This window comes from Lissotriton vulgaris, chromosome 8 (assembly GCF_964263255.1).
Source record: "Lissotriton vulgaris chromosome 8, aLisVul1.2, whole genome shotgun sequence".
Taxonomy (NCBI): Eukaryota; Metazoa; Chordata; class Amphibia; order Caudata; family Salamandridae; genus Lissotriton; species Lissotriton vulgaris.
Genome location: NC_141696.1, coordinates 528,920,364 through 528,933,489, shown reverse-complemented (window position 1 = coordinate 528,933,489; position 13,126 = coordinate 528,920,364). Strand labels below are relative to the sequence as shown.

Below are 13,126 nucleotides of genomic sequence, written 5' to 3'. Positions count from 1 at the left end.
CGATTCAGAGAATGTTATCCTGCATTGTCGCGCACACAAATGTATGTCAAAAGGGCATAGGATGTTAGTGTTTCTTAGCTAAATATCTTTTCCTCTGCAAGTGATATGTCCCAGTCGCTATCGAGCAATTTGGCTTGGTTATCTGGTGTGTAGATCTACATATAAAGCATTGGTCGCAGTTTTTAACCCCTATGAAAATACTTTCTCCGGTTATTTTGCTCACCTACGTGTCCTGCATCTTTTCATGGTTGAAAAAAATGACTGCAGTTGCAACATTCCACTCAACACAATTCTCATCTGCACGGGTGCTTCCTGCTTAAGTATCGATGTCCGCAGGGGTTGCTTTAATTTACTGACCTATCTCTGTGGCTGAAGTACTTGGCCAGCAGTTGTAGCAGTTCAAATAAATCTGAACTAACGCTCCTATTAAAAAAATGTATGGACAACTTGAAAACATCATGTTCAGATTTGACAGCCAATTCAGATTTTCGTACTTGTACGGTTGATACTACAGGATATCTGAATTGTGTGATATTAGCACCTAATATTTACAGTTTAATTTAACTGCAGGGTGGTCTACAGGCTACACTCGGCTCACTTAACTATAGACCTTAAGGTCCAAACGGACTGGATTTGCTGATGTTTGTTCACTTTGATCTACTGAAATTGGGAATAGTGCGATTCGAAAGTATTAGTCTCAAGTAATGAGAAACACATTTGTTGGTGCAAAACCAGAATCCTGAAGAATTCCTTGAAGTTGAAATACTGACAGGCACCGCAACATTTTTGCCATAATTGTAGATATCTGATCAGCACAGACCAGGCAAGAAATTCTCATTGTGCCCACTGTTTCCGTTGTGAGTAAATAGCATTGGTTTCAGTTGTATTGTGTTGTAAAAAGGTTCAGATGGGACCTGATGGTCTTTTGACTTATTTCAATACTTTCTGTATGTTTTCAGTTTTCCCTTAACTAGCCTCTTCCTTGCGACGTCAATCTAGGCGTGTGCGGAGGACGGCCAGGGGCCATCCGTTCCGTGCAGGCGTGGAATTCTCCCGCACAGCGGGGGAATTCCAGCTGCGTCGAAGCGGCTAGAGTGAAAATAGCCACACCACAGATTTGGCTCAGAGGTTTTCTCTGCCTTTGCCAGGCTAGCTTCTTTGCATGTCATTGCACTGGTGGACCGTGCCCACTGACCAGGCCTATCCTGTCGTAGAGTTCCCATTTAAAAAATGAGCATTGGCAAAGGCAACAAAACATGCCTTTGCCGGTGAGAGATGACCCATTGAGTTTGCCAGTGCTCGTAGGCATTTCTGCGCCAACTGATCAAGACCCCTGCTGTGCTACATGCACGTAAACTGGCAATCTTGGAATTCAACCATCTGAGTTTTATATTTACTGTTCCAACATCAAAACAGCACGCTCAAATATATATATTAAAAAAAAATCAAGTGCATATTTTGAGTAAAAGTTAACTGAGCGTCCTGGTTGCATTTTTCAGCTGCTGGGCCCTCGGAAATACGGCAAACACACCTAGAGTTAAGGGGGACTGATTGTATGTGGGTTGGGGAATGGAGTGGGTGAAATAAAAGGCAGAAGATGCATGAAAGGTGGCAACCATCCCAATAAAAGACTAAAACTAAAAATCAAGGCATTTTAAAATCTAAAAAGTAAAGCATTAATGCCAACGTGTATGTGGATTTTTTTTTTTTTTTTTTTTTAAAGGAGTGTATATCCATGACAGGCTAAGGGCTGATAACGCCCTAATGGACAACCCTTTTAGCCAGTACACGCTGTACCACAGTAGCCATTGACTGGAAGGGGTTGTCCAAAACCCTTTGCTAAATTTGTATGTGTTTATGTGTGTTATGTAATGATGCAAGCTCTCGCCAAACAGCTAAAGCTGTCTGTAGATAAACCTAAAAAATAAGTGTTGCGTGAATGCCTTCTTGATATCGTTCCCCCTTTATTTTAAAAGCAACTAATTTGCACATTTAACTTTATTAATCAGACATTGCCATGCTAACTGATGGTATTTTGCTGTTTGTGAAAATTATATCTATATTAAAAAAAATAATGTTTAACTTTTTTTATTTTTTGTCTTGATCTGCTGTTTCAGGGAGCTGTTAGCGAGGTAAGGGCAGAGCACTTTCTCGCACTTTCCATGAAGGACTGATCATGATCAACATATCTATTTTAAATTATGTTTTTGTATGTTCATTTCAATTTGCCTGCCTAATAACCAATGACAATTTAGTTGTCAAAACATCGGTCCTATTCAATTTCTGCTTGATAACCATAATGCTTGTTTTACACTTTTCTCTTTACTGGATATTCGCCATACGTGATTAAGTCACTTAGTTTAATAAATTATTCTAATATGAAGTTCCTCATAACAGTTGTGATATATATTCCTGTTTGTGTCTAAACATTTTGGCTTTCAGCAATAAAAGATGAAGCCATAAAATCCGGTTTTATTTATTTTTGCTGAAACCTTTGTATATTCCATGTTATCTTGCAGCTCATGACCCATGTTTCTCTGCTAGATTTAGCTCCGCCTACAGAATTAAACTTTTAGAAGACACCCCTTTTGCAAGTAACTCAAACCACTTCTATTTTAGGGTCCCATCTACTAGACAGTGCATGTGCTGTCGGTTACAGACGTATTGTTTGCTTACGTTGGGCTTCGAGCATACCCATTGCTTAACATTGGTTGGTTTCATTGTCCCTCTCAGTTGCTTGCTTCTTATTCGTTACTGTGTGTGGTATTTCCGTCCGTTTCTTGCAGATACCCTTTAGCCTGCACACTTTTCTGTGTCTTTATACTGCACAAGGTTTCAGGGGCTACTTTTATCTTTCTGTTTGAACATTCTACGAGAGTGCATGCATTTTCCAGCTGTCTCCCTAGTATGCTTCTCTTCCCTGCTCTCTGTTGCTTTCTCTCTCCCGAGTGTTTCTCCATCCCTTTTGTGATGTCCTTGCACTCATGTACTTCTTCCTCCCACGCTGCTTTCCTGTGTATTCCTACCTCACACTCAGCTCCTAATGTTTTTCTCACCTTCCCGTTCCAGGTTGATCTCCCTCTCTGCGGTTTGCTCCCAACGAGCCCTCTTAGTTGCTTTCTCTCACCCGTACCTTCCGTGTTGCTGCTGGATCCCCATGTTGCTTCATACCCCATCAGATTCTGTGTTGCTTCTGTACCCCGTACCCCTACTCGTTTCCCTCCACCATTCCATAGCTCCCTCTAGTCATCAGTCTTTAGCTCCGGTAGGGTAACACCAATACCGCAAATACTACATGGAGGAACATGGCTGTCAAGTTGTTTAACTTCAAAGTGTATTGGTGATTTTACACATAGCATATATCATTTTGAAGAATTATTATTTTTTCATTTGGGTACATTTTATTTCTTGACACTCGTGCTGGGCAAATTCATTCACTATTCTTCACCTTTCATCTCCTACCCTCTGTCTCCGTTTCAGCGTTGCAGAGGAGAATTTGCCAGTTCGTTTTAAAGCCCAATTCAAGCACATATGTAATGTACAAATCTTATCTCTAGTTATAACCTTTTATGATGTACTTTGCTGACTGTTATTTCCTAACGGAGGGTGTTCTGTAGTACAAGTTTGAGTAGAAAGTATCCGCTTTCCATGGCTCACCGGCTTTGCACCCAAACCTGCACAAAAGCAAAACTTCTTTCAGCAAGACACACATGGAGGGGTGGAGTTGTTCTTTTCAACCAGTTCTTTAGTTGGAACATTCATTGAATGCCACCTTCTCACTGTAAACCCAATGGCGGTCTTTGATGCACTCAGCCTTACTTTAGTTTGGGGCAATAGCGATTAAACAGACATACATAATTATTTTAACATAAGCCATTTACACATCAGCTCTTATCAAAATAAAAAAGCTGAGTCAAACATCATAGAGCATTGACCTCCTCTTTATTCGGTTGCTTGCGTCTTTCTGGATCTGGGTTGGCCAATAGATGTGCTCTCCCAGTTGACATTAAGTCTTTTATCTGGACAAGATGGACAGTTCAACTGTTGAGTCTGTAAGTCTAACGAGTTACACCTGCGCTTCAAAGTGAACCACAGAATCAAACCTTTAAACCAGCCTCACTTCAGAATCTGATCTGACCTTAAAGTAGGTTTTGTTTGTATAGTGGAAGAGTGACATGAGTAATGTTACTTTGATTGACATGCTCTACATCCTGGGGTAGTCTCCAATCAGATAAACACCCCAATGGCGAACATTAAAGCAGTTGTTCCAAATCAGTTTTTGAGCGTGAGTGCTATAAAGAATCGTACTAAGGCCCTGAAGTTCTATGTGTACACTTCTTGATTCTACACTTTTGATTTAACACTACTTCCATGTGATGCATAGTTTCCACTCCAAAACTGTTCCGTGAAGGGGGTACGACAAAAAAAAGCTAAATATGCTACCCTTGGGAATAAACAGTGGTGAAGTACAAGACAAACCATAGCTGTTAAGTTTCTTCATCCTACTCGTTTTCCCTCTAAAATGGTAGAAACGCTGAATTGGCTAACACGAGCCAAACAAAGTTCACCCTTGTTTAAACAAGAATTTGCAATGCAATCGGTCTCGCATTAGTAAAAGTTTGAGCTTTTGGCTTTGCAACTAATAATGTAATACCAATAGCTGTAATTTTCAGTAATGTGAGACCTAAGTATGCCACTATGGCACCAATTGCACACACAGATGACAGCACAGTGGGAGTTCGTATTTGGTAAACAAAAGATATGTGATTACGATGTAAGCTATAGAGACAACACATAAAAAAAAAATACAATATAATAGAGGGTCGGACTGTTCTTAATTATTAAAGAGATTCGGAATGTCAATACGCCAAAGGCTTCATCATGTTACTAATAGGAGCTCCTTTCACGAACAGTTACAGCAGTTCACAGTTAATTCGACAAACATCCCCCATACCCCTGGACAGTAGCAATTAAACATTTCTTATATAGACTATTAAATAAATACTTGACAGTGGAAAACAGTCCTGCACACACTACCTACACTAATACTGCAGCTTCCGCAATACATACCAGAGAAATAGTACATTGCATATTGCACAACTACTTGCTGGTAGTATGAATGGAGTTAGGAAGGCGCGGTTACTAGGGGCAGTTATTGAGGGTATGGGGCAGAATCACCGAGCCAGGAAAAGCAGAGCGACTGGAGGTAGGAGGGAGCGGTAACTAGGGCGGTGTTTGAGGGTAATCGGATAGAACTACTGGGGCAAAAAGAACAGTATCCCTGGGGTTACGAGGGCGTAGTTACTAGATGTGGTTATTGGAGGTAGGGGGTAAAGTCACAGATGCGAGAAGGGCAGAGTTAGTGGGGGGACGAGTATGCAGTAGGGGTGGTCATTATGGGTGACAGACCGCGGCGCATGAGTGTGCATGGGGTTGGGCCAGGCATACAGAGCTCTCGGTAGTAGTAGGTTGTGGCAGGGCGCAGCTATAGCAGGTAGGGGTGGGAAGAGTGTTTTTGACAGGGCTACAGGCACCTGGGGCAGGAGTGGGCAGGGACACAAACACGGAGGACAGTAGTGGTTAGGGGTACAGATATTGGTAGTGTTAAAGGGACACAGACACGAGGACAGGAGCTGGCATGGGGTTAGGGGCACATACATTGGGCACGACTAGGTATAGGTTTATGGGCAGGGCTACAGGGACAGGCAGGGGGACGAGCGGATAGGGGCACAGAGAGGAGTGGGCAGGGGCACAGACATTAGCTCAAACCCGAGGATACTAGCGGCCAGGGACACAGACACGAGGATAAGAGCGGGCAGGATTATAGACACGAGGAGAAGGATGGGCAGTGAGTTAGTGACACAGACATGGGGAAGGTGGGTATGGTGTTGCAAATGGCAGCCCTGGGCAGTATGTTCACAGCATGAGAAGCAAGCAGTCGAGAAAGGAAATGGTACTCACTAGGTCCTTGGGTGTGCCGAGGCGCTTCAGCTGGTCCAGGGGCAGCAGCTGGTTAGAATCTTCTGCTACATGGCAGGCTCATAATGGCGAGTCCGCAGCTGCCAATGCTTGTGGGGCCAGGAGGCGGCCGCAGTGTTTTATAAAAGCGGGCGCCTTAAGACAGGAGGTTAAATATCCAATTCCAGGGACTAAAACAGACTTTCAAAGGTCGTTTCTGATAATTTTAAATAAAACCAGATCTATCCTGGTACACCACTGAGGGCGGTTGCAGCCAGGATAGTGACCAGTGTGCAGAGGAATATGCTGGTGACTTTTTGATCATTGCTTAGTTGCAGTAGGCCAATACATACACATCAGGATGTATGTGTTGCTCCACTAATCTGCGTTTCCTATAGGCGCATTGACTCATATTTGCATTGGAGATTGGGAATACCGCATATTTCGTCAAATAACACCACCTCGTCTCTATATGGATTTATCTAGGTTTAATATTAGAGTTAAGATTAGAGATAGATTTATGGCTTTGGTCAAACTGACAGTTATGATAATGCACTGCAGTTGATGTAGTGACTATATGCATGATATACATACTCACTTGATACAACTAGAGTTTAATGTAATGGTTTCCGTGAAGTGTATACCAATGAGGTTACAACAGGATGGTATCAGACATCATTTAATTTTTCTTGAATATTTCAGGTAGTGTTTCTGGAGACCACCCCTTTGAGCAAGTGCCCTCCCATAATGGGCCTAGAGTTAAAAGTGAGATGCCCTGCTTCTACCCCGTTTTCTACTGACCCTGTGGGCATAAGCAGTTAACGCTGCTCCCTTTCCTGTGCAGTTGTCTCTTAGCCCTCAAGCCAGATATGGGAATCACATCAGTAAAAATAGTTTGGATGCTGAGCAGTGGGGTAATTAACTCCTTAGTTGCAAGGCACGGCTCGTAGTAAATGAAACCTACTCCTCAGGGCACATTTTGCGGGTGGGTACGGATGCACAGAGTTCCTGCCACTAATTTTAAAGAGGGGACGCAAGAGCCCAAAGCTTTAGTCAGAAAGAGGCTCAAACGTGTATGGTTAGTTAGAAACCGGAACTCGTGGTATGTGTACTTGCTAATGCAGTGCCGCTGTTACTGTTCTTTTTAGCGGTTAAAAAGCATTAATGTCAATGAAATGGAACCGTGATCCAGAGTGTAATTGGGCGAGATCAGTGCATATAGGGGGTAAGGCCAGAGATGTGTGGACCGGGCTAGAACAAAAAACAATATATTCTGCAGCGATTTGTTGACTTTCACCTTCAGGCAACTAAATAAAAAATGTAATGTGCACATATCAAAATCTCTTTAGTTGTGGGGGCCTGTTTCACCACAGAGAGTTGCTGGTTTTTTACTACTAGGGTGGGGGTCTCTATTCTGGGCTAAGTATACGTCTCCATTTTTGTCTGGAGGGCCGAGCATAATCCCTTCGGTCCCGAAATGTATGTTCTGGCAGTCAAGTGGATATGTCCCTTTTCCTGTTGTGGTTGCTCTTGTTTTAGGTGGTGGGTAGTAGGCTAGGCCAAGGGGACCGTCGCCGTCACCAACCTAAGGGATAAGAGGTCTCCCTCAGTGGCCTGTCGGGTATCTTCCCTTCCCCTTTGCCCTCGTGGGTTCAAGATTGTGCATCTCCCTTCCACTGTCTACACCACACCACTTTTGGGTTTCAACGTCTCCAGCCGGCACTACGGTGACCAGTCAGATTTTATTGTGTGTATGGGCTGTTAGTTTGTTACCTCGGGACTGCTTTTAGGAATAACAACATTTTATGAACGAAGCCCCCACATGCTTATCTCTAAATCTCTCGACCCCAAGGCACCCAGAATATCGTGTAACTCCATCCATTAAACAAGACATCAGCGGTTGTTTTATTTAGTTGCTTCACCGTGAAATGGATCCAAAAAAAACAAGCAAAACAGAAAGCTTCACATCCGGCCCGAGGAGGAGACCTGGTAGGGCGAGGGCTGCCTGCGCCTGCGCGGTAACTGCAACTTTTGCGTGCCCTGCGGCGCGTGCCGCCGGTGCAGGCAGCGCCTGTCCCCTTCCGGGGCTCTCGTGCTGAAGAGATCCCCGGTGCCAGAGAGGAAGCGCGGCACACAGCAGTGCGGGCTCCCATGCCTATGGAGAGTGCCCCGTGTCGTGCAGCTAGCAGAGAGGAAGAGTGGCACACCGCAGTGCCGGGCTCCCATGCCTATGGAGAGAGCCCAGCGATCGTGCAGCCAGAAGTGTAGAGGAGCTGGAGTGCTCCGGCCGCAGCAGCCACCGTTCAGGAGGATTGAAAACCCCAGTGTTCCCCCCCCCCCCCCCCGCAGACCGGGTGAGTGGGGGATTCTCAATTTGTGCCGATGAAGGCACAGTATCAATGTTTATTTCCTGAGCGGACCCGCCATTGCGGGCCGCTCCAACGATGGGGCGAAGGTGAAACTGCATGCTGGCTTGCCTGGGAAGCGAGACAGGAGATGTGCCTGTACGTGTGCGTACACATACCCCAAAAGCCCTACGCGTGCCCCGGTCTGTACCACTTCGGAGGCAAGTCGCTGACAATAAGTCTCGCTGGCGACAGCGCTTCGTGCTGCGTCGCCAAATACGAGACCTAAAAATGAATAGTCTCTGGATATCCTCTAAGGCTGTGAGAGTAAAGGTGTTGTGTGTGCCATACAGTTGGCCCTGAAGGAAGGTCGATAATTGCAATCGCTGTGGCCCCAGCATCAGTCTGCCCTCAGTTTCATATTTTTCAAGCTGTGTTACAATCTTGCTAAACACATTAGTATCTAAACCTGGCCTTTTTTCCTGGTTTCCTGTGGAGGCTTTCCTGCGGCACCACACTCTGAAAGACTGCTGAAATCTTGAAATCTGAAACAGAGCAGCAGAGGACCACAGCGAACGCCAGACGCCGGACACCAGTCGCCATTCCTTCCGCGGTGGACAGCGGCGAACAGCGAGACTGCGAGCAGCGGGGGCAGCGGGGGCAAGTCTCGTTGAGCCCCACCGAAGTCTCCTGGAGTCCTCGGGAGTTTTAGCAGCACTCCTTCCCATCTCCTGCCTGGCTCGCGTCAGAAGGCAAAGGCAAAACTTCTCCCACTCCCGGCTGTTTGCTCCCGGCACCCGCGAGCCGCTGCAAGCTGAAATCGGACCTCACTAGAGGTCCGTATCGAATAAACTAACGAGCCGCAGAGGAGAATGGCGAACAGAGCGGGTTAGAGCTACGGAGACTGAACAGAGCCCAATATTGAAGCCTCAACCACGAGGATTGTGAGGGAAATCCAACAAAACAGCAAACGGTCCCGGTGAGTTGCTTTTAAGACCGGTTGGCAAATTGCGGCTTCTCCCACCCGTGGCTCCCCCCCCCCACCCAACCCCTTGCCCCTGCTCCTGCTCCTGTATCCTGTAACCTATGCTGCCAGAACCTCGGCAGCGCCACTAAACTCTAACACCATCGGGACCTCTCATCCTTGTTTCATGCCCGTTTGAGTCTGTCTGCCAGGATGCAGGGGGGGCTGAGGCTGCCAAAGTTCCCATTGCGGTCTCTATAGCGGCAAGGGGTGCAGGGGAGAGGGCACAGCCCCGAGGCAAACCAAGGCCCTAACTTACTTATTAAACTGAATAGAGTGCTGGAAGACTTTTGAAGCACTAGAACCGGAGGTGGACCTGGGTCTACAGGAGCTCAGAACACAGCGCCTCAACCTCGCTGACAGAAGCCGCACAGTCCATGTGTCGCTGTGTGAGAGGAGCATGCAGGCGGCGATCTTTAGGGTGACAACTAGCATCGGCTAGATTTCAGTACAGATACAGCGATTCATTGTTCTCATCGCCGCTTTTCCCTCTGTCAGGAGCAGCCACTCAAAGGAGGAGAGGCGAGGCGAGACTGTAAAGACGTGACGTGAGCGCGGCTTCCGATAGAGGCGGCCGCTAAGTAAGAGCCGGGGGGTTCGACCTAGGCAGGCCCGACTAGGTCCGACCTTGTCAGCGGGTCTCCCCCGAGTGCTCCGCTCATAGTCTGCTCCTCTCACATCCTTATTCTCAGCACTACTCTGAGCCTGTTTCTACGTATCCACACAGCCCTCTCACAGATTGCTCCAGATTGCTCCAACGCTCCCATCTTTCCCTCCCCATCAAAACCGTACCTCGAAACCTCCCCATTCTTCTGTCTTCAACCATTGGCAGAAGAGCAAACGCATTAGCAAGGGGCGGCAAATAAGGAGGGGGGCAGTTATTTCCACCTCTCCTTGGCGGTCCAGGGCGGTTCACAGCCCGCAAACCCCATCATGAGGTCAGGGAAAGTCAGGGAGCCCTTGGAGACAAAACCAAAATCCACAGCAAAAATGAATGATACAACTGGAAACGAGAAAGAACACAAGAAAACGAAAATGAATGCAAACCCTGCCATTAATACAGAGGGGAACTTTTTGCCATTAGAGCAAACATCAGGGCTTTATCAAAGCTCAACAGTGCAGGGCTTGTCAGCGCTTTTATCATCAGAGCCTACAATAAAGGCGCTACAATCTATCAAAAAATCCTACCAGCCTAAAATATACACAAAATTTGAATTTCTAAAGGACGCAGGCTCAGCCATCTTCTCGAGTAACAACCATCTGCAGGGCTTGCAAACACCATTACTTCCAGCCACTGCGAGCCCAGCACGCCCACCATCACCTGCGCCTGAAGCTATAAGTCCATCTGCCCTGGGTAATTATTCGCAAGACCTTACGCAAATTAGCTTTGCGAAGCACATGAGTGCAAACACTCCTCTGGAGAGCTCAAGCGCAAGCATAAGCAAAGAGACACCTAATTTTGCTGATGAGTTCAACCGGAATCAGAATTCCTTACCCTCTCATTCAGACAGCAAGGCCCCATACAACAGGGAAATTGTGTTACCAACCCCATTAGACGATCTCAGCGCCGATGTGAATGCGTATGAGAAACCAACCTCAGCACAAAAACCAACGAATAGAACAGACATCTGCCCAACTGATAGGGCTTCTGGGAGAGGCCCACAGACAGGCCTACAGACACAAGAGCAGCTCTACACAAAGGAAGCACCACTCAGCCTGGCGCTGGCTTCACAATCCTTGGGCCAAACCCACAGTACCCCTATTAAGTCTCGCTCAACGGCTGAATGTGCAACACCTCCCATAGACCAGGGAATCCACGAGGCACTAAGTCAACACGACCTCTGCCGTAAAGCAGAAGGCAAGGCTACAATGTCCTATCTCAACACACAAGAATGGGAAGACATGTTAGCAACCTACACACCAGACCACAAAGATCCCCCCGCCCTTGATCCGTTTTTGGCAGTCAAAAACACAAACTTGCATACCAACACCACCAAGGAGAACGGGCGGGGGAAAGAACAAAACACCGGAACGTGGAATTCACTGCTAAATACCATTCAGTTAGCAGTAGATGCATTACAGTATCAATCTGAAAAAATGGAGCCCCAACTCACTCTTCTTAATACACTGGCTGTTTTCACAGCCGGCATCGACGACAAGCTAGGGAACTTAAACAACTTAATAGTGAGAGCACAGACAAACATCTACCCAAGTTGCAACTGCAGCCAGGCACTGGACAAAGTAGCCACACTGCCGACTATGTTAACTGACCTAATAGGAGACCTAAGGAACCTACATAGAGGAAACGCAACTGCAGAAAAGGGCCTCACTATACATGACGATGGAACGCAAAGGAAGGAGGAGTTACCCGGAAACAAAGGAGAGCCAATAGTCGATCACATTCCCGCACACAAAGAAACAAGCCAGATGGGACAGGATCTTCCAAAGAAACCCAACGCCAAGCAACGGCGTCAACAAAAAAGGAAAGGGCGGAAGCAAAAAACTGACACTGAAACATCCACTTCCAAATACTTCCCAATTTTCTTCGGTTCGAAGGATAAATCTCCTCCTAACATCATTAAGAAACCGTTCAGGTGTATGTTGCGCTCAATAAATATTTTAAACTATTAATGCCCACTCCATAGAGGGCGAAGATCGCTCACCCCCCAGTTCAATTCAGCAGCAGCACAATACAATTGGCAACCTGCAGAATCAAGAAGAGCAAGGACTTCAAGGACTACCAGCAAACGACCAACCAGAACAAACAGTCACATACAGAGACATGGCAGTAAAGACCAAACAACTCATACAGCCAAACTGTGATAAGAATACGACAAAGAGGGACCTCAATGACCACTTGGGAGCTCCAACACCACATAATATGGATCCTCTGCTTCAAAGGGAAAAGGAACTAATTGAAGCAATTACCACTCAAGATACGCCACTAACATCAGTAATTAACTGCCCACTCATGCCAAACTCTGAGGTTGGGGACAGGAATAGAGAGACTGGCCAAACTTTAAGCCAAACTCATGTAGACCACCTTAAAGACACAATAGTTAAGACTATCTACCTGGATCCAAGCCAACTGGAACATCCACAAACAAAGTGGTCTTCTGAAACACACATATCACCAAAGCAAATGCTCCCTCTTAAAGTAACAACACACACAGCCAACTGGCATGGCGAAGACACAACCCCGGCAACTTACGAAGCTCCTTCAGCTCAGGGCTCGTCAGCTCTAGCACTTTATACAACAAATAAACATCAGGAGGAAAGAAGCACTAACCAAGCAACGGAGATGCTTGTTTTCCTTCCAGAGTATACGTCGCAAGGGCAGCACGATACGCTAAATCGCGGCAACATTCTCAAATTAATGGAACACATTCCCAGTCTGAAGGGAATAAGTTCGAACAACTTAATATCTGTTGAATTCCTGCCTGCCAAAAACCCAAATAGTCCGGAAGCAACCAAAACCACTTGGTCCTCCAGCATCGTTGCAGACTTAATTGCAGCAGAAGCGGAGCAATTTAAGTCTTGGGGCATTAAGCTAGTCCCCGTACCAAAACCAGCTTATCCCGCACCACTACAGAGGAGGACAAGCCCAGAACCAGCGGCAATACAGGCAAACACTCTTAGCGTCCTTAGAGGTGCCTTGAGCAGCTCGCCCACAAAAAGAAAAAACTTATCGTGGCAATACTCGGAAGACAGACCGAGGGTATCAGAAGTTCATCCAACAAGAGGGCGTAGGCCAATGCCGAATGACAATCAGACACACACCCTTCCTACGACCAAATTT

General features: G+C 46.3%; 1 protein-coding gene across 2 annotated transcripts in view; it reads left to right on the top strand.

Annotated features, from left to right (window-relative positions):
- Positions 1 to 13,126, top strand: part of LOC147697257 (pyruvate dehydrogenase E1 component subunit alpha, mitochondrial) — a 158,794-nt gene that overhangs the window by 32,116 nt on the left and 113,552 nt on the right. Inside the window, exon 2 of one of the 2 annotated variants that reach the window (XM_086934333.1) lies at positions 2,118 to 2,132. The exons of the other annotated variant lie outside the window; for it this stretch is intronic. Within the exon in view, the coding sequence (XP_086790459.1) occupies positions 2,118 to 2,132 (15 nt within the window). The remainder of the gene's footprint in view (positions 1 to 2,117; positions 2,133 to 13,126) is intronic. 2 annotated transcript variants of the gene reach the window in all.